Below are 21582 nucleotides of genomic sequence, written 5' to 3'. Positions count from 1 at the left end.
AAATTATTATCATAAAAATGTGTATTCTAAACACCAAACTACTGAATGAACTATTGATAGAAAAATCTAATAAAAAGTTGTCAACAAGGGTGATTAGCTGTAATTTGAGGTTTTTGTGGCAGAAATGTGTAACTTTGGTGCAAAAGTAAGTGGGCTTCAACTGATATTTAAATGCATCAGATATATATTTAATCCACAAATAATAATAATAATAATAACTCATCTGCAACAGAAAATAATCCCTTCAAGGAAACGCGTTTGCATCCAGATTACATTTTCTATTAACGTAATGAGGTCATGATGTTAATTCATGTATTTGGTAAATCACAAATTTGTCGATACTGAATGCACCAGTAAAATGTTCACAGACAATCTTTGGTTTCTGCCAACATTTCTGATTTGGTCATAAAATATCCACTTGCAGTGACTATTCAACTTTGGTTTTGGCACTCACAGCAGTTGGTTAATTTTAGGGAAATATCCCAGTCGGGTTTGATATGGAAAACGTTCACAGTGACTTAAGACACAATGTGTTAATTTACATTTAACCAAATCCACGGTCTTTCCCTAACCTTAAGCAAAGTGCTTTTGTTACATGGAACCAAACCAAAGGCGAGACAATGGGTGCGAACTCCATAGCGCTTCATTCATTTGTTCATTCAAAAAGAACGAAAAAAAAGCTAACGAAAGCAGTTCACTTTTAATTGATTTAAATTATTTTCATACTGTATATGCGCACATTATTGCAAGTACAATTTGCAACTGAATCTGTGAATCACTTACAACTTTAGTGATTTACAAATTCTAAAATCAAGTAATCAAGCAAGTAACGGGTTTTGTAGATGGGTTGTTATTATAAATGTTATATTCTCATCCAAACGAGGAACCATACGTCACCTCATGTTAGCATACTCTTTGCCTGAGGTGAGGCCAGGCGGCTTTACATCTGCTTTGCATTGTTGAACGCAGCAGAGGACCACAGCATACATTTTCTAATCATGCATGACCCTGCACGGCAGATTTGTATCACTGTGATTTGTATCAGTGATACTGTGATACCACTTTCAGACATTCTGCAACTTTTTCCGCCACTGTGTCAGCTGTCAATGACTCATTCAAATTCAAAAACTATGTGAAATCTTTTCTGAGAGATAAAAATGTTAATCACCTTCAAATAAAAACTTCTTATCTTTTTTAAATGACTCTAAATAACTCCTATTTAAAATTTTCAATGGGATGTGTAGGAATCTGAGATTTTTTTTTTCCCTACAGCTCCTGGGACTCAAAGGAGGCCTTAATCACTATTAGTGTCACAGAAGGAGGCAAAAGACATCACATGACAGCAGTTAGGGCTGGAGATGATGAGTGCTTTGCATAAAAGGGATTAAATTTGCTATAAAAAGAGGAAGCAAGAAGAAGAAGACGGAGAAGAAGACGAAGCAGAAGACGACGGAGATAAGGGGAAATAAGGATTTATCCTGGAAATAGTGTCAAATTCAGTCAAATTTTTATAAAGGGCAAGAGTTGGGAAGTTTAGATATGTCACCAGTCTGCGGTCCAGTGTGCTCAGGTAAGAAATGTGTTTTAAAAATATGAAAAAGTCAGTGTGTATGGAGGACTTAGAGAAATGTACAGCCATATATTATTTGACCAGAAGGCTTAATAATCTCCAATCTCCATCTTAAAATTCAGTTGAGCAACTGAATTGAATTAATGGCTAATTGTACACAAGTTATCCTGTGTAAGTAAATAATTTATCATACAATTATTTGAAGAATGTCTCTGATCCACAGGCATTATTAGAAGGGCCATGCTGTGTACCCTCCTTTTATCAGGTCAGTCTGCATGTGTTTGTTTGCATTTGTATTTGTTATTTGAACCTGTTTGTAAAAATGGTAGCGGTCATTCTGCTAACGTGCTGATGTGGAGCGAGTGATGTCAGCTGATCACCAAAGTTATCACAGTCCATCCTGTGGGAACGTGGATGTTTGCGACTCTTTTCGTGGCAAATCAGGTTGAAAGTTCAAACCCAAAAAATCAGCCTGCTGTCGATTCAAATCAGGACAGTCAAATGCTTCTTTTACATCATGGTGTATTCACTGTCTGCTCTGTTGCACTATGTGTCATCTTATTGATACACCCATACACATACCTCTAACTTTAAAAAATAATACATTTCTGGCATTTGCACTCAGGTTTTGGCACATGAAAACAGGAGGTTTGACAAAGACGTTTTTCGAGGTTAACTCAGCAGACTTATTTTTCCATTTGTAACAGTTTTGAAAGCTACTGACACATGAGCCGTGTCCTATTTCAGGGGGCGCATCCTTCGGAGGGGGCTACAAGCCTCCTTCAAATGCGGTCAAGAAACCCGTCCTTCTTTTCCTGGTCAACGAAGGCTCCAACTGGTGAGTCCTTCGTGACCCGACCCCTAAGATTCATTGCGCGACGAAGGGCCACACCTTTGTAGACCTCTGAAGGGTGCGGCCCCTGAATTGGAACACAGCTACAGTGTTGTCCTGCTGATGGGGGCGTCAGATCAGAGGATCATGTTTTAATTTGGAGGATCTCTGTAGTTAAGATGCTGGTTGGGATTACCAACACCTTTCAGTCACTGCTGCACGTCATGGGTCTTATTTACGATGAGTGTCTCTCTGCTTACAGGCCTGTGTTCATGCCTTCATAATTACCACCTGGTTGATCAACTAAACACATGGCATGACGCGATGCATTACTGCAGGAAAAAGTACACTGACCTGGCCACTGTACACAGCTCGGAGGACATGAAGCGGCTGATAGCGGCTGCCGGCAGTGGTTATGAGGGAGAAGTGTGGATAGGCCTGCGTGACAGACAGGACTGGCGGTGGTCTCTGTCCAACACAGGAGAGCCGAACTGGCGCTTTAGGAAGTGGAAAATAGGTAAACCGAATAACAGTCGAACACGACTGCAGTTGTGTGTTTCTTTCCATCAAGGTCTCTGGGATGATGACTTCTGCACTGAACCACTCAGCTTTGTTTGCTACAACAAGACCAACGTTGGTGAGTAACGTTTATTAAGGTATTTATTTAGAAGGAAAGATCCCACTTCATACAAATAGTTAAATAAAAGAAATGACTGAGTTTGCAAAACAGTGTAAAGTCATATATACTTTTTTAAAGCTTCAATAGCCAATCATTTCAATTATTTTGTTGTATATCTTTGTATGATTTTTCATTTGATGTCCTCTGATATGATTTTTTTGACACATATATACCCCTAAGTTCAATTAAGGAAAGTAGAACTGAATAATTAACTTAATGTAATTGTAAATTGAATATTTTTTGGTTTTTGTCTTCTTGGAAAATCAATTGATATAGAAAATAACCAGCATATTAATTGATAATTAAAATTATTGTAGGAAAGTAGAAAGAAAGTAAAAGTATTTTATTGTTGTTTTGTTTTTTAAAACTACCAGTAACTAACCTTTTAAAAATCTTTCAGACTTGCCAACCACTTCCACTGACAGATATATCTTTATAAACCAAACAAAGACGTGGCCCCAAGCTCGGGCCTACTGCCGACTGCACCACACAGACCTGACCAGTGTGAGGAACGACACAGAGAACGGGTTGATCCAGCAGGTGGTACCAGGAGGCCAGAGGGCTTGGATCGGCCTGCGCAGAGACACCTGGAGGTGGTGGAGAAGTAGCAGGTCGTCATTCAGAAACTGGGCAGCCGGGCACCCGCTGGCTACAACCGGGAACTGTGCTGCCAGCGTGATTAATGCTACTCACCTCGGAAAGTGGGTGGAAAACCACTGTGACCAAAAACGTCATTTCATGTGCGACAACAGTGAGTTATTTTCATCTTGAAACAACCACACATTGATTATATTTCTAAACTATGATATTTTCTTATATTTCTAAATTTGATCGATATTTTTTATTTCATTACGAGACAAGAAGCAAGTGTTTGAAATCAAACTGACGGCACTGAAATCCACAGTCGACCTGAACGTCCCTAATGTGACGGAGGCCATCTTGAATCTGGTAATTGTCTTCGTTAACACCTGTTGGTTTTCTGGAAATATAGCTATATCCCAATCCTGACATTTTGAAAACAAAAAAGCAAATGAATTATAATGAACATTACAACATTAGCAAAAAATAATTGAGATTTGTGATAACGATTTATCAATCAAGTCCTGCAATAAAGGCAAGTGCAGAAATAGGCTGAAATACACACCAACACTGTTCTGGGAGTAAAATGTAAAGGGTAACAGCATTTGATTTGGGAACTGTTTGTCTCTCTGTTGCTTTGCAAAAGTTATATTTAATATAAATGTGACGAAAGTTACAAAGTCTATTATGATAGTTGTATGTGGGAGTGTCCATCAGCAAGTATGTAGACCAAAGTGTAAATTGGATAAACGTCAGGTTGCACTTGCATGTTTTATTCAAGGCATGAATAAATGCTCTATATTAAACCTCCCAACACATAAATATACCTTGATACAAGATAGAAAACAAAATAAAGAGGTAGAGGACAAAAATAAAGCTAACAAAAAACGGAAACCAAACTTTATTTGGTCTGTGTTTTAATTGTTGTTACAAACTTAATTAGTAAAAAAACGTGCGTTAGTGTGTGTGCTTCTTTTTCATCATTATCATTGTTACAAACTTTTTTGTTTTACAGGTTAAAACGAAGATGAAAGAGAAAGGGATTTTGAAAGATGTCAAAATCGCTTGGATAAAAAAGCCAGACAAAAATATTTTCCAGAAGAGAAGACGGACCTTTAATATCCCACCTTGATTAGTAAAGTACATTCTTATTTGCTGGTATTGTCCTGGCAAGCTGAATGTGTGGGATAATTTGCTGTGTATTTAGCTTTTAAGGAATATATTTAGGTTTGAATATTAATCACTACAGAAATGATTAATAAATATTATACTAGCACACAAACATTTATTGTTTTGACTGACTAATATTGTGTTAATTAATGTCTGCCCATTAAGTAAATTGTTTATAAAACAGCATTTTTTTTATTTATATTTTCCAAACTATGATCCACTGGTGTGTTTGAAAGTTGAAAAATCAACTTTAGAGCTCGAGAAATAATTGTAGTAACAAAACATGTTTTCTATCTCAGTATCACACTACCACTTTATTGTACATTTTACTTCCTGTTTACTGTCATTGTGAAAATGTTGCAGACTTGTATCGGTTTGTGTCCTACCAACACAGCTGTAATCATACCTTTTATGCAAAAGGGAGTTACTTTTATTCTACTGTGTGATTAAATATAATAAAAAAATGTAAGTAAATAAACCCAAACTAATTATTTCATGATTATTGAAGGTCATGAAGATTGAGATCCACTCAAGCACTGAACCCACAACTTGATTATAAATGAAATAAAGTGAAGGAGTTCAGATGAGAACCACAGCTTGATCTGAATTACTATAATAAGATTATGAATTTATTTTTATAAATGTTATCACTTAGCTAATGTTTGTACTTATAAGGGAATTACTAATCTAATCATTAAAACTAGCAGAATACAAACAGGAAAAACTTTATTGTCCAAAAACTTTATTGTCCAAAACTAAAAAGGGGGAAATTTATATTATATAACTTATCTGCACACGTGGTCACGCTCACTTGGCAGCATGCAGAACACATACATACAATACAGTGTATGTCATAGTGTGGAGAAGGTGTGGCCAAAGCAAGTCTGGCAAGGAGCCAAAAGTTTATTTCATCCACTTTAAAGAGACTCACAAACACATAGACACACACATGCACGCACACAAACAAACACAAAAACAATCTTGTTCTTTTTTTTTGTTTTTTCCGTAGCTGTATTTCATTGATGTACAGCACAGAACACTACACAACAAACACAGTGTTACTGTACATAATAAACTATCAGTGTTATATCATTTAAGTATACTTAGACAATAATAATAATAATAATAATAATAATAATAATAAAAATAACATTATGTAGCAACTTTTAAAAACATGCTTTGACAAATAAATCAAAAGGAGGACAAACCATTTGCTTCAATATAAATGAGGACAATTAGAGGGAGCAACTGTATAGAAACACACACACACACACACACACACACACATTTGGAGACCCTAAAAATATAAAAAGATAAAAAGACGACGTCAAATAAAAGCAAATCTATAAATAAGTAATACGTTTCAAGAAGGGATTTAACAGAGGTTACTGCTACCAGTATTATTGCTTGTAACACAGGGGTTAATAGAAGCACAAACTGTTCACGTAAACAGGGAACATACTGTCCCATAAAGCCAAGTGAGGAACACCAAATACAGGGTCTAGTATTGAGAAAATACACAGTAAGAGTAATCTTTTAATAATTTAATCTATGTTCTTAACAGGGTTTCATCCGGTCTCAAAAGAAAAGCACTCGGAAGGTGTTAAAAAATCTAAAACTGAATTTACAAAAGGTCTTAAATATTTTTTGCCATAGATGGTAACATCAGTTGTTCGGAGATAGTTGCAAGGAAACTCATTTACTTGACAGCTATTGTTACTCGTTACTTATCTGCATTAAGATTTTACACACAACTGATGTGAATGCAGCAAATGCTGTGCTCAAATGATAAAATACCACTGATTCATTTCGTATGATTTTACTTTACATTTTTTTGCTAAGATTAAAAAAAAAGAATTGAACAAAGGGGTTTTCTCCTGTGGTTTTGCTTCTTCTCTCTAATTACGCTGCACTGAACCTGACATTGTCTCAGTGTGTACATGTGTTCATTATGTATCAAGAATGACACAGTACAGATTAATTAGCAAGAATCCTGCAGAGCTAATTTGACTTGACTGCTGCGAACAATCGACTAGTGTGTGTTTGAAGTTGTGACGCAAACCACAGTTAATAAGGGCAAATTACTGTGAGTGAATTGTTGTGTTTGTCTGTGGCCAAAGTAATCAGTAACTTCTTTAATACTACTCTAATATTTATGTTGTCCTCTTTTTGTAGTATGGCTTACTGCCTAAAAGCTTATAGAGGTGTAGTGATTAGTATAATTATTAGAGATAGTGGTGATTATGATATTCATTTCATTTCATTTTAGTCCCACAAAAAATAGTTGGGCATTGATGTGCAGTGTACCTGTTGCAGAAGGTATGACTTGAAGAAAATAGTTGTAAGCTTTTAAAGGTCCCATATTGTATAACATGAGATGTCCATTTGTTGTTTGATCATAAAGCAGGTCTCGGTTCTATATCAATACTGTGAAAGTATCAAAGCGCTCAGTCCACAGAGAAATTGACACATAAAACGAGCCGTTGGGACTTCCTGTAACATTGTGATGTCACAACAAACCATTCGCCATCCTCAGCCATCCCCCCAAGCCCTGCCCACCTGGAGTGTTTACCTGAAATCTGTGTTTATCTATATTTTTATTCAATCACTCCTAAAACAATCAGCCAATCAGAAGAGAAGTTTAGAACCTTCTCTCTTCTGATTGGCTCACCGGCTCAGTTGTTAGTAGAGCTCCAGAGAGAAGCCTGAGGGAGGAGATGTAAAACCACACTGAGATAATTTTTCGTACTTAAAACCATAAATATATCTTCTTATGGATCTTTGTCATGTCTTTGACAGCGCCTCTCTTTCTAGGCCAGTGCATTTCTCTAAAACCAAGTCTCATCTTAATTAACACAATTTCTTCCTGTATATAAAGGGTTCATGTTCAGCACAGGGCGTGGTGCTGCAGGGACCTGCAGGGTGCCAATCTGCTAGCTGCTGTCTGTTGAAGGTGATGATTTGATTACAGGACCAGTCTGGTGTGTTTAGACTGATGTGCCAACACTTTCTGCGGTTTCGCAGTTTCTCTCACATCCCACAGATGAACCTTTTAACAATGTGTGTGCATGTTTGACACCCTGTCATATTTGACCCCCACTGGTGCGGTGTGTCTGTGCTGAGCCGGTCCGTGTGAAGTCACTGAAGGTAAGGTGATTTATGAGCAGTGTGACAATCATGCCTCGCAGCTTCTTGTCAGTGTCCCAGACATGGGTTTCATAAGGTTGTTTCAGATGGCGTGAAGAGCACGTCTCGATTCTCTTTTCAGATCTCTGAGGTACAAAGATGGTTTCCAACATCTTTGTCATTAACTTAGATTCTTCACTTCATACACGTCCCGTAATTTATCGTCCTTGAAATAAGGTTAGGTGTACAAAGTGTCTTTGATTTTGATTGAACAAAACTTGTATCACACCAACAGTTAAAGTTACTTTCTTTTATTTATTTATTTTCTTTTTTACCATAATCAAGTAGTTTTGGTTGCCTCTACCTTAGCAAACCACCGAACAAAAAGCCAATTGCATTCAACACATTTTTTCATTAAGGTTGGTTGTCCTAGTTGAAACCAAGGGTCTAATGGATAGAAAGGTGATATATGTAAAACCTGTGGGGACAAACTTGTCATTTTGGGCTTTATAGATAAACTTGATTTAATTTGATTTGATAACTGTTATTTTTCTCCAGCATTTTTTCTGACATTGTGCACAACAAACATAAAAACTGAAAGCATTTGTGACTTTCTGTAAAACGCTGTTAATATATTTCATTTTAGCTGCTCAAGACATATTAGCAATTTATTCTGCAGCAATACTAACATGATTATATGAGGACTTTCTGATCTGCCACCACTGTGGTTAATTTGAAGAGACTCAAACTAAAGGGTAAGATTAAAGGGTTAAGGCAGGAGTTCAGGTTGTGTTAGCTTTTTTATATTTAAAAAGAAACCAATGCCGACTGTTCAAAAATGGGAAAATTATGATTAATATGGTTAGTAAAAAAGCAAATGTGAGGTGCAGTGTTACGTTCTGCCTTGGCGCATGATTCGGGCATGCTTCCTGCATTGGCACCAAATGTTGGCATTAAACATAGATCATGATATGCGGAACCGTAAAAGCTAGCCACAGTTCTTAGGCATGCTCGGCTGCCAAGTATCAAGTAGTCATACTCTCCGTCTCACGTGAAAAAAGCACATTCATCCGTAGTGATGATTGTCAGGCCTGGACTTGAAAGAGGACTCAGATGCAGAGTAACAATTTGGCAGACTTTATTTATCTATTTCAACCTCAAGAGAGAGGGACGAAATAAAAACAGCTATGAAAATTATGCTATAGAGAAAAATCTAATAAACAAAAAACCACTCCAAATGGAGGGACAAAACTGCTAAAACAAAAGGAATAAACCAACAGAAAATCACTCTACAAGGAGGCTACAAAAGTTGCTACAAACTTGACAAACAGAAAACTCTAAACTATCAAAATACAAACAGAAATCACTCACTTGGAGGTAAAGAATAAGTACGATAATGCAGAGACAAAGGCAAGGCATGGACTGTGATAGTATATGGAAGCTGGGGTGCACGACAGGACGAGACACTCTGGCACAAGACAAAGGGAGACGCAGACTATAAGACACATTAGGGCAAATGGGGAACAGGTGGACACAATCAGGAATCAGGGAAGACACTCAGACAGGTGACACATGAGGAAGGGCAAGTGACCTGAAACGAGAGGAGAGTTAACCTTTCAAAATAAAACAGGAAATGACAAGACATGGAGACAGGACAAACCCAAACTTGACCTCACCGTGTGACAATGATGACTCACCAAGCGATCAAAGCGATTCAGTATTACTTATTGTGATACACGAGATCTGTGGAAATACAGGGGGGGTAAAGCTTGGACCAGTCCCGCGGCGCATCTCGTTTACCAGGAACCACACGGACCCATGAAAACCTCCAGACTCTGACTACAATGGCGGTCACGTGCTTTTACACTCAGCCATCCAGCCACCCTCTTCCACCTGAAGAGACTGCAGTCAAGAGTTTGAACTTGTAAACACATAAACGTAAACGCACATCTCTGCATGAAGCACTCACACGATTCTGGGTCATAAAGACACAAACTCTGTTGATATCATGTCAGACTTTCAAGCAGCATGTCTGGTTTCACCACATATTTCCAAAGGTCACCTGAACTATCACAGAGCAGTTGACAAAAAATTGAATGCATACAAACACACGGTACATCTATTGTGTACTCCACCCAGTAATAAATGTGGCTGGGTGATCCGGTAGCTTATTATCTCAATTTACCCATCACCAGACTGTCAGAGCTGCTAAGGGTCTGCCAACACAAATACCTCAGCCAAAGCACATGTGTGAATAAACTTCTAGCTAACTTGGATCAATACGTGAAATATCTGGAGGTAATATCACAAATTATGTTCCAAGTAAGTGAGGCCGCAGCTGGCAGGTTTATCAGTGTAATGTACGTGGCAACAGTCAGTGCTAACACAAGAAGTGGTGTACCATACCGTCCTACAAATGACGTGAACCACAGATTGTTCTTGCCTTAATTGTAAAGATACCTCACACATTTGTTTCATTATTAGGAACTTATCAAAGGAAAATAATGTAAAAACAATGTAACAGTATCATAGTGATGAAACTACTGAGAACTATCACCTGAGTTTGCAGCTCTCCTCAGCTTTACAGAGCTTCATGATTTCCGTCGGCCGCAATTTTGCTCTTATAGCATCAATTTCAGCTGCAGCAGGCAGGAAACCTAACGACTGTCGGGTACAGTCAGCAACCGGCAGGCGAACATGGGCAAATGTTTAGCAGCTACAGAGACAGAGCTAGTAGAGACAAAAAACATAGCAAAAAGAGAATGAGTACAGGACTTTAACTGTACTCCAAATGTAAGACAATATGTTTACATCAATGTTCAAAATTGTCATTGCAGGTTTAACCAACTACAAATATAACCATGGCTCTTCTCTGTTTACTGATTAAGAGAATGAGAAGCTGAAAGCTTAAACAAAGAAATGGTTTATTATAGTAGAGATTATTTTGTCATTCCCACCGTTCCCACTTCAATGTCTCAATATTTATACTGTGTTTGAAATGAGTTATTTAGATACTCACGTGTCTGTTTTTTATTTTGATCAACATCTAATTTAATAATTGACCATGTTTATTAAGTGTGCTTTCCATTAACAACACTGGAATGAAGGTGATGTCATATGCCTCCGGTACCAGGCGGGACATAATTAAAACCATGTTGATAACATTATATTTAATTCTGCACCTGCTTTTGCTTATACAGCTCCTTCTTGTATAAGAACATGCTCAGGTACAATAGCAGAAACATCAGCTACAAGGACAATTAAAATGTTACTGAATTCAAAGAAGGAGAACAAGAAATGCCTGTTGACTATTAAACACTTGTCACTCTGGGAGGAACTTGTATCACATGTCCTCATAGGAAGGAGTCTCTTCTGAACAGATTCATACAACAGCAGTCAACACTTCTGTGAAGTATCCGTCCTCCAGCCACACAGGTAAGACATGATCTATACTGAGCAGAGAGTGGAGAAAATGAGAATTTACACAATCAGTAGCTTCTGCTTTAAGGTAAACTGACTTTTGCCATTAATGTAAATGTAAATAACGTTTTGTTAATCCTTAAATTTTTAAAAATTAAAACAGAAATTTACTTTTAACTAATCTGAGGAGGATTAAAAATGTTGCAAACATTAATATGTTTTTATCTGAGGTTCTTCTTTTTTTGTTGTTGTTGCCTGTTTTAAATATATTTTTTACGCTTTTGTTGAGCTCGTGTATCAGCGAGAAAACAATATAGGACACATACTGTACATTGTAAAACAACATGCAGCGCTACTACATTCCCGTGTCAGATTTAAACGCCTAAAATTAAAAGTAATTGCCACCGACCTAAGTGAACTGCACCTTTAGAACATTCTGACACTCCTACTTCCACTCGCTTCAAAACGTTGAGCGCTTCTGTGATTTCACCTGTGATGCAACTTTTTCCTTCATTTTTCATCAGATTTCACATTTTTATCTGAACAAATCACCTTGTTTGACAAAATAGCCCTCCCTATGTATATGTATGTATGTATTTTGTTTTATGTATATATGTTAAAGTATGTGTTGTTGTTTTAAATACCTGGTAACATAATGTCATTTTTCCATCAGGAACATGGCCACTATTTTGTCTGAGGAGCAGTTTCAGTGCAGCATCTGCCTGGATACCTACAAAAACCCTACATCCATCCCATGTGGGCACAATTTTTGTCTGGAGTGCATCAAACTGTTCTGGGATACGAAACCTAAGCCAGAGTGTCCACTTTGCAAAGAGATTTTCAAAATCCGTCCAGAACTCAGGATCAACAAAGGCTTAAGAGACATCACTGTGGGATTTAAAAAGTATGTTGATATCATTTTTATGTGTGTACATTTCTTTTTTTTAACAGTGTCTTGCAAAATCAAATGCACCTCTCGTCTTTTCACTCCCACTATTTTTGGCACTTAGGCATAATCTTTGATTCAAATTAACCCACATCTGTATTAAATCAGATCCCTTAGGATAAAAGGATCGTTACACAAGACACTCCAAAAGAGACGTCACGTAAAACAACTTTATACTCCCGATGTTACCTGTGACATCTGCCACGGGTACAAGTCAGTAGCAGTGAGGTCGTGCATCACCTGCCAGGTGTCTTACTGTGAAATTCACCTGACACCCCATATGAAGGATCCGGTGATGATGATGCACAGGCTGACAGATCCAGTCACCTTCGGTCACCTCTGCAGAATTCACAACAAGCCACTGGATTTGTTCTGCAAGAACGACCAGATGCCTGTGTGTGTGAAATGCACTGAGACGGAGCATATAAACCATTACACTGTCCCTATTGAGAAGGAGGGCAAGAAGATTAAGGTGAGGAAGAGTGGTGTTTCATCTTCTTTTATCTTGTGCATTGTGTCACAATAATGCACGATACCTACAGTGTCATTTTGTGTATGTTTATATTATATTTACTGCCTGCTTGAATACAAAACAATGTGGAAACCACAAAGAACAAAATGCTCAGTTTATATAGCTGTAGGTTTAATTTCATTCTTAATTGTATCAGATAATGTATTGCTTCTTTTATGCAGTGCATCATATTTGGAAATGAATGATTTCACCTTCAATCTTTACAGATTCAGATTGAGAGAACTGAAGCAGAGATTAAACACACCATCCAAGCCAGACTCAGAAAGATCGAGGAGATCAAAATGTCAGTGGAGCAAAGCAAAGTAAGTTTCAGTTGTTATGTTTTCTAGCTTCAGCTTCATCCAGTGACGCCATTTTGACATTGTAATATAATTGTATTCTTTGATGTATTCATTTATGCACATCTGCAGACAGAGAAAGACAGAGAGATATGCTCAAGCGCTCAGGTCTTCACAATGGTGGTAAGTGACATTGAGCGAAACCAGGCTTTGCTCGTCGAGGACATCCAGCAGAAGCATGAGGTATTGGAGAGGAGGGCAGAGGAGTTTCTGAGAGAGCTGAGGAAAGAGACTGATGAACTGCAGAAGAGACGCAGCAAGCTGCAATACCTGGTGAACATTGAGGACCCTCTTCACATTCTACAGGTTAGTCCTGCACACAGGATATTGCTATTTAGTCGGCATTTAAGTGTGCTAACCTTTCCTAGAGAGACTAGTTTTGCCACTGTCGGGAAAACACGTAAGATATATCATTGTCCAGTCCAAAGATTTATTATACAAGATGGATAAAATATATACCGGTGAATCAAGTGTTGTGCTTTACCAAGGTTGATACTTGGATATTTAGCCACAGAAACAGGTAGTGCTTCAAAAGGGCTTCAAGAATCATCCACAATATAACTAAGTTTGTATTAACACATTTTGAATTTATGTGCCATCCCCAAAAGAGTCCTCCACCTGAGCAACCATATATATATATGTTTTCTTTCAACCCTTTAATATGATCCATAGCAGTGTCTCTTGAAAATTGCGCCCCTACAGTGACAGGTGTACTGGACAACCAGTTACAATAATAAACACACAGACTAACAGCGACGTAAATAATAATAAATAATAAACGCTCATGGCTTGGTTAGGTTTAGGAAAAGATTGTGGTGTTTGTTTAAAATAAGTGCTTCCTTAACATTACATCACATGATCCTTGTTGTCATGGTTACAGTAATAACGACATAAAGTTCTACTTTCACATGGGAATCCAACACTTGCTCTCCAGCGTCATATTACTGTTTTTTGTTGACCCATCCATCCACCCCAACTTCCTCCTAACATGGATTTTGTCGGTCTACATACCACACTACTGTACTATACTACTACTTTTTCATTTTCACCTGTTATAATTTACTATGGCCACTAGATGTCGCCAAAGAACAAAACTATGGGTCATATTAACCTGCTGCACAGACGAACTGTTGGCTCATATATCATCTTTTTTATTGTGCTCATGAACAATGTGTGTCAATGTCATTCTGTTTTAGAGTGTCCCGTCCCTTAGTGCTCCACAGTACAGCAGGGACTGGTCCGAGGTCAGACTCCACTCCGACATCTACATAGGGACCGTGAGGAGAACGTTTTCCAAGCTGGTGGACGTCTGCCATGAACTTGAAAAGAGATTGTGTGCAGAGGGTCGGTAAATTCTGTCATGATATTGTTGTTGCCGTGATAGTGTCTTTGTAGGATGTAACACCTTCAAAAAGTTATAATTTGCTATCTGTGTGTCAAAAATCATCAATCAACAGCTGTTTTTTTTCTTTTGCAGAAGTGAACAAGGCAAATGAATATGCCGGTAAGTTGTTTGGATTTCACTGTGTAAACAAAGACAATATTACCTCAGTGTTCAGTGGGTCATAACACACACATCTTCTTCATTTTAATCTCATCTACACACCTTTAAAGTTTTGTGACTGCACCTTACATGATGTCGCCATGACAAAATTATAACTCATTCAGACAGACAGACCTGCCAAAGAACTCAAAACTGTCTCTGTGTTAGTCTCCAGGACATTTTGCTATGATGACACACACACTTCTATCATGATGACACACACACAGACTCAAGGTGAAAGGAATTACAGCCACACTGTCACAGCTGGTAATGATTGTGTACAAGTTCAGAAGTTAAGAGGAGCAGTTAATCTCCTCTGATTATTATGTTGAACACATTGAAGACAGTTTCTGCCCCTTTTGAAACTCTTAGGAATCAAGACCCTGGTCAGTTTAGTCGTTTTGAAGAGAGGCTGGTGCGAGTGATGGATTACAATACTTTAAATACTTCAAAAAGTTCCTGTAATTCTGTGAACAGTAAACATTAAAGTTCACATCTGCACGTTGTGTTCTTCTCTCCAGTGGATATAACTTTGGATCCAGTGACTGCGGCAGGATGGCTGCTTCTGTCCCCTGATGGAAAAAAGGTATAGTACTGACTACTCACTGAAGTATGTGACAGATTTTGTATTTCAGGACAATGCTGTGCAACACTTTGCAGAAACTGAGGTTGAGTGTATTCCTATAATTAGATGTGAAAATGTGAGAGAGCTGGAACATAGAAATCCAGATACTGGTGATGAACCTTAATGAGGAGCATCATGACAGGATAACATCATGAATCTACTGGAATGGAAACATCAGAGATAACGTACATGATGTAAAATATTTTTTGTTGATGATGATGATGATGATCCACAGGTGAGCATCAACAACCAGCAGAGGAGAATCTTGCTCCCCGCCGACCCCCGCAGGTTCGACTCGTGTGTCTCCGTTCTGGGGAAGCAAAGCTTCACCTCTGGGAGACACTACTGGGTAGTTCAGGTAGGAGCTCAGGTCAATTACAAACATTGTTTAATTGCCTTAAAAATGCTAATAAGATGCTAATCAGTATTGTTATGGAGAAAAAAAGGTATGGAAACCTTGGTAGGCATTTGGGGATTAAAGCTGACTGTTCACTTACTAACTCTGATATAAGATGAAATGAAAAACCTGCTGTTCATGTTCATTCTGGTCACTTTCAGAATAAGAGTTCAACTATCATCACACCCTCAGTTCTCACTGGGTAACACTCGCAGGTCCATCATTTTCTTATAAATTTCTACAAAGTTCCTCAGAAAGAAACTTTAATTAATGCCAAGCTACTATGTAAACATATTACTATGTATATAACATATATGTAACAATGGGGGACCACAGGTGAGCAAATGGATTACTGATATGAAGACTAAATCCAAAGGGTTAAATTCTTAGTCAAGGAGGCAGCTTCTTATACTAACACAAAGAAACTAAGGCTGGACAAAACAAACTGGCACAGAGGGAGAAGAGCACAGACACTAAATAGAAAAAGAAGAAGTTAAAGAGACGCAGGTGAAAGTAATTAAGGGCAGGGAAGACAATCAGAGCAGCAGGAAACACGAGGGCTGGCAGTAAGGGATCTAAAACGAGACGACACGTGAGAATACAAGGTTGGCATGACCTTTAGAAACAGAGCAGGGCATAACAACATCTAATTACTACCAAATTACTCTGTGATTTGATACTAATTATAGCACAAGCGTGAAGCCCCGCCCACATACACACCTACAGAACAGGGTGCAACTCAATATAAATGGAGAAAAAAAGTTTCCAATAATGAATAAAATGGAGGGTTTTTTTCAAGGAAATAATAGACCTGTAAAATAAAGTGTTACCACTTACAACAAGCAGGAAAATCTCCACCAGAAATTGCACAATTCTGAAAATGCCACAAACTGGATTATTTTGAATTAGCTCGGATGGAGATATTTAAGTTGTGCAACGTAGTTATTAAGAGACTGATGTTCCCTCGCATCAGTATGATCTCGAATTACCACTTCATATGAACATCATTAAATGTAGATTAAATCATGTTTTTCCTGTGTGTATCGGAATCGGCCCGCAAGCTCTTAGATGGAATCTGTTTGTTTCCGTGCCAGATGAAGTCATGTGCACCCATGAACCTGGCCTTTAGCCCTGCACTGTGTGAACTGTTTGTGGCCTAAATAGGACGGAGGAAATGTGGAAGACAACTCCATCAGGGACCTGGAATAAATTTCAATCCCACTTTACAAACCTATCTCTAATCTTGCAGGACGCCAGGATGCCAAAAACATGTCCTGTGTCGACTCCCGTGTGATTTTTCTCCTGCAGCTCAGCTAATTAAAAAAGATCTTAAATATCCATACATTCATGTTCAAGAGAAACATAAGCAAACAAACAGGTTTATTCACTGTCACAAAATCCAATAAAGTACGAGCTACGACAGGCTGGCTGCACAGACCATACTGCCGAAACACCGCACGGTGCATTTGAGATCAACAAAAGAGAAAATTAATAATCCTGCGCATTGTGTTTCAGGTTGGAGATAAAACAGACTGGGATCTGGGCGTGGCAAGGGAGTCCATTAACAGAAAGGGGGCCATCATGGTGCGCCCCGACAGCGGTTACTGGGCGATCTGCAGGCGTAAAGGAGGCAGTCTGAGCGCCTGCGCCGGCCCCTCCATCACCCTCCACCTCGAGGAAACCCCTCAGAAGGTGGGCATCTTCCTGGACTACGAGGAAGGATCGGTGTCCTTCTACAACACAGAAGCAAAGACTCACATCTATACCTACAGCGGGTGCACCTTCACTGAGCCTCTGTACCCGTACTTAAACCCCTGCCTTCGTGACAACGGGAAGAACACCGCTCCACTGGTGATCTGTCCTGTGGAGGGAGGGTTCACTGAAGAGAGAGTAAGACTTTGAACGGGAAGAGGATGGCACACAGTCATACTTCGAGCTGCGTCGTCCAACTACAACTAAAGAATCATCAATGAAACACACTGTTGCACTGAGCTACATGTTGCTTCATTAGGATGAACATAGGCACTGTAGTTTATCTTGAGCTGATCACAGAGACACCATCCTGCTGCTCTCAGTACTAACGCACCAGATGTGTATCAGTTCGCTCCTGAAAATAGTGCTCAACAAAAGCACTAGAAAAACTACAGTGTTGGGCTGTTTATAAAGCTGTTTATAAAAATCTAGCTTTAAATAAAAATGCAATTTGTTGAGGCAAATGTGGCAAAAGGAAAAACAAATACAGATAAATAAATATACAGATTAATTCAAGGTTTCAGGGGGAAACTAAAGGCCAAAAATTTTCAAACACAATTGATTATTTATGGATTTTAATAACGTGTAATTTGAGGCACTGATTTGATTTTGCTTGATTTGATTCTTTTGCTATTTCTAACTATGGCGTTTTGTCAAAGTGGACAAGATGTTTTTGTGATTTAAGGATAGTTTGTCACTGCTTTACATCAAAGTTTACGTCAATATCCTTGAGATATTTGAATTATTCATTGACTACATACGTTGACTAATCATGAAGGTTTTTATTGACATTTTCTCATGTTTGTACAAAGTGTGATTGTGCATGGGTCTATTCTTGGCATTTGCTATTTTAAGACACATCTGTTGCTTTTTTATAACCAGGATATTATGATTAAATCTATCTATTTTCTTTACATTATATATTGGTCCACATTTGTTTGATTTTTTTTTTCCTTACACTTGTGAAGAAAGGAAACACATTACCACAAGATGATGTTTATTTCCGAGGTTGTGCGGGTTCACTGGTCAAAGGATTGTATATACTTTTGCACAAATTAAATAAACTTGATAAAACAATTATTTGTATTTGTTAAGTTGTGGCATATTCATTAATACATTCAATGTTTTTTAACACTAGGTGGTTCAGTGACAGCAGGGTGTCCTTTATACACAGAATAATAAAAGCAGAAGTCTAAAAACACTAAACAAACATACAAAACTATGATGTTGTGTTTTCAGGAATTAAAAAAAAAAACATACCTGAAAGTTTTATTGTATAAAGGTAGATGTCCATGTGTTGTTTGATTATAAAGAAGGTTCTATATTAATACTGTGAAAGTAAAAAAAATGCTCAGTCCACAGAGAAATATATGTATTCAGAAACTGAGCCTTAAAACAAACCGGCAAGAGATCACTTTGTGATGTCACAAAGAGCCAGTCACCTCTCACAGCCGTGCCACAAGCCCCGCCCACCTGGACCCTCCATCCAGCCTTGCAGGATTTGGTTTGTCTGAGCTTTTTACCTGACATCTGCTATATTTTATTGGATCACTCCAGAGAACAGTCAGCCAATCAGAAGACAGGCTCAGAGCCTCTTCTCTCTGATTGGCTCACCGACATGTTGTTACTAGAGCTCCAGAGAGAAGCCTGAGAGAGGAGATGTAAAACTACACTGGTTTTTGGTTCTTAAAACCACAAATATATCTTTTTATTGATCAACACTTTAAATAAAATACAGGAAAAGTGTGAAATAAGGGACCTTTAATGCTTAGTATAAGGAAAATAAAACAGGTTGCGACCATAAAAAGAAAGCAAAACCTTAAATTGCAACATCTGGAGAAGAAATGATTCAGACTGCCATAGACACAGTTGGACATTTTTGCTATATTGATGTGCACTCATTCAGATCCAACCATTGCAGGTACAGGTGTCAGTTGTAGAGTCAGTTAAAATCTGTAAATAAAAAAAAAAAAAGAAGTTATGCTGGAGTTTATTCTATAAATATGTTTTGTCCATTTCCTGCTTCCACTGTAGCCACCATGACTGAGTTACAGCTGCTTTGAATGAAAGCACTCACCAGGTGGCGTTCGTGATTAATGAATACATTTACTACACCTACTTAAAGGGACAGTCCCTGCAGCTTTGTGGCTGCGCTCCCTCAGCTCAGCTCAGCTCTTTTCTCAATGCTCGGGGCATGTGGGTGAGGTCAGAAACTGGTAGTGTTGCATCAACACACACACATAAAAGAATACAGATCATTGTGCTGTCAGTGCTTTATGCTTTACTACATGTGTAAAAAATGCATGCCTTGTCAACACATTACTCTTATGGTATTTGATGCGTCATCTCAAAATCCCCTGTGGCAGGTAAAGCTTTTTTTTTAAAACAGAAAAAAAAACATGTTGAGTGGTTCCAGTTGATTAATTAATTGTAGGATGCTGAGGGCTGCAAAGTGATACTGATGGTAGCATTTGAAGGAGCTTTGACATGCCTCTCCAAAATATAGTTGTTGTTTGGTTTATGACTAAATACCTGCAAAACTAATGACACTGGGAACAATGTTAAGAAAAACTTAACTGTCTGACCAACGCGTTTCAGCTTGCGGTCCTCACCTGGGTCATGTATATTGACACAAAGTAAAATTTAAACACATATCAAGCTGTTGCATTTTTTCTCCCCAAGACTACATGGAAGTTGGACGCAGTCCCATCACCTGTGCCATGGCTAAGATTAGGATCAGGAACTTGGCTCGGCATGAACGGGGCACATGTTACAGGTTGTTAAGTTTCTTTGGAGGAAAACGCCTTATCATCTAGGCATCTTAGCAGACATTAGCAGAAATGGCCTTAAATTAAGTCACATTTAACCTGTAATATCATCAAATGTTCAACAAAAATAACTTTTACCAACAAAATGCAAGAAACAAACAAATAAACATCAAAATGACAATGGTAGAGAGATTTAATGAAGTGGGTTTCTATATTTCTGTTGGTTGCTTTAGATTTCTGTTTCCCCAACTTTAACCAGTGCTTTCAGTTTTGTATTGAAATTTAAAAAAACAAAACAAATATGCCAATAATGTAAATACATTGAGAGCAGCCAATAGCCTGCCTGCACCATCAATATGATTACGCAAACAGCTTTCTTTGACAGCATAGTATTTTCGTCAGGTATGTGCTTCACAGTGTTGTGGGCTCACCGGTGCTATGTTCCTGAAACGGTCGGAAAATTTGTTTTGCAAGAGTTGTTACCTAACAGGTAAACTACTACCAGAGTGGAAATATAAGGAACAATTAGTGCTATTGCTGCAAACACACCTACCTACCTGTTACATCCATCACTGATATTACACAACTGAACAGACATCTGTTGCTTTTCTATAAGCAGGATATTACGATTACATCTATCTATTTTCTTTACATTATATATTGGTCCACATTTGTTTGATTTATTTTTTTTCCTTACACATTACCACAAGATGATGTTTATTTCCGAGATTGTGCGGGTTCTCTGGTCAAAGGATTGTATAAACTTTTGCACAAATTAAATAAACTTGATAAAACAATTTATAATATATATATATATATATATATATATATATATATATAATATTTGTTAAGCTGTGGCATATTCATTAATAAATCCAATGTTTTTTAACACTAGGTGGTTCAGTGACAGCAGTTCTCTTTTGCAGGGGGTCCTTTATACACAGGATAATAAAAGCAGTGCCAAATGTACAATAAAAATAACTTTTACCAACAAAATGCAAGAAACAAAATAAACATCAAAATGACAATGGTAGAGAGATTTAATGAAGTGGGTTTCTATATTTCTGTTGGTTGCTTTAGGTTTCTGTTTCCCCAACTTTAACCAGTGCTTTCAGTTTTTTATTGACAATGAAAAAATAAAACAAATATGGTGTCCATGCTTACAGTGTAGGCCGTCAATCACACGTCTTACACCGCACATAGATACAAAATTCACAAAACATTAGTTTCTTCTTTTTTTTTTAAATCTGACCTTAGCAATACATATTGTTTTGATGTTGGGAAACGAACTCTTGGTCTAAGAAT

At 37.9% G+C, this 21582-nt stretch overlaps 2 protein-coding genes across 2 annotated transcripts; both read left to right on the top strand.

Moving 5' to 3' along the window:
• Nucleotides 1-2685: 2685 nt before the first annotated feature.
• On the top strand, nucleotides 2686-5299 carry LOC130164897 (macrophage mannose receptor 1-like). The gene is made up of 4 exons (XM_056369891.1): nucleotides 2686-3039; nucleotides 3482-3832; nucleotides 3938-4029; nucleotides 4676-5299. The coding sequence occupies exons 1-4, from the start codon at nucleotides 2727-2729 to the stop codon at nucleotides 4790-4792; spliced, it is 873 nt and encodes a 290-aa protein (XP_056225866.1). The 5' UTR covers nucleotides 2686-2726; the 3' UTR covers nucleotides 4793-5299.
• Nucleotides 5300-12053: 6754 nt separating this feature from the next.
• LOC130164896 (E3 ubiquitin-protein ligase TRIM21-like) lies at nucleotides 12054-18702 on the top strand. Its single transcript, XM_056369889.1, has 9 exons — nucleotides 12054-12280; nucleotides 12431-12794; nucleotides 13061-13156; nucleotides 13265-13498; nucleotides 14389-14536; nucleotides 14670-14696; nucleotides 15257-15321; nucleotides 15596-15718; nucleotides 17273-18702. The coding sequence occupies exons 1-9, from the start codon at nucleotides 12054-12056 to the stop codon at nucleotides 17657-17659; spliced, it is 1671 nt and encodes a 556-aa protein (XP_056225864.1). The 3' UTR covers nucleotides 17660-18702.
• Nucleotides 18703-21582: the final 2880 nt, after the last annotated feature.

Source organism: Seriola aureovittata, chromosome 23 (genome assembly GCF_021018895.1).
Source record: "Seriola aureovittata isolate HTS-2021-v1 ecotype China chromosome 23, ASM2101889v1, whole genome shotgun sequence".
NCBI lineage: Eukaryota > Metazoa > Chordata > Actinopteri > Carangiformes > Carangidae > Seriola > Seriola aureovittata.
The sequence above is the reverse complement of the archived record's forward strand: the minus strand, read 5'-3'. Positions and strand labels throughout refer to the sequence as shown.

Bases quoted from the DNA above. Each gene is read 5' to 3' on its own strand.
- LOC130164897 (XM_056369891.1), top strand. From the start codon at position 2,727: ATGCATTACTGCAGGAAAAAGTACACTGACCTGGCCACTGTACACAGC. The intron at 3,040-3,481 runs GTGAGTAACGTT...AAAATCTTTCAG, and splicing joins CTACAACAAGACCAACGTTG to ACTTGCCAACCACTTCCACT. The intron at 4,030-4,675 runs GTAATTGTCTTC...TTTGTTTTACAG, and splicing joins CGGAGGCCATCTTGAATCTG to GTTAAAACGAAGATGAAAGA.
- LOC130164896 (XM_056369889.1), top strand. From the start codon at position 12,054: ATGGCCACTATTTTGTCTGAGGAGCAGTTTCAGTGCAGCATCTGCCTG. The intron at 14,697-15,256 runs GTAAGTTGTTTG...TCTTCTCTCCAG, and splicing joins CAAGGCAAATGAATATGCCG to TGGATATAACTTTGGATCCA. The intron at 15,719-17,272 runs GTAGGAGCTCAG...ATTGTGTTTCAG, and splicing joins GACACTACTGGGTAGTTCAG to GTTGGAGATAAAACAGACTG.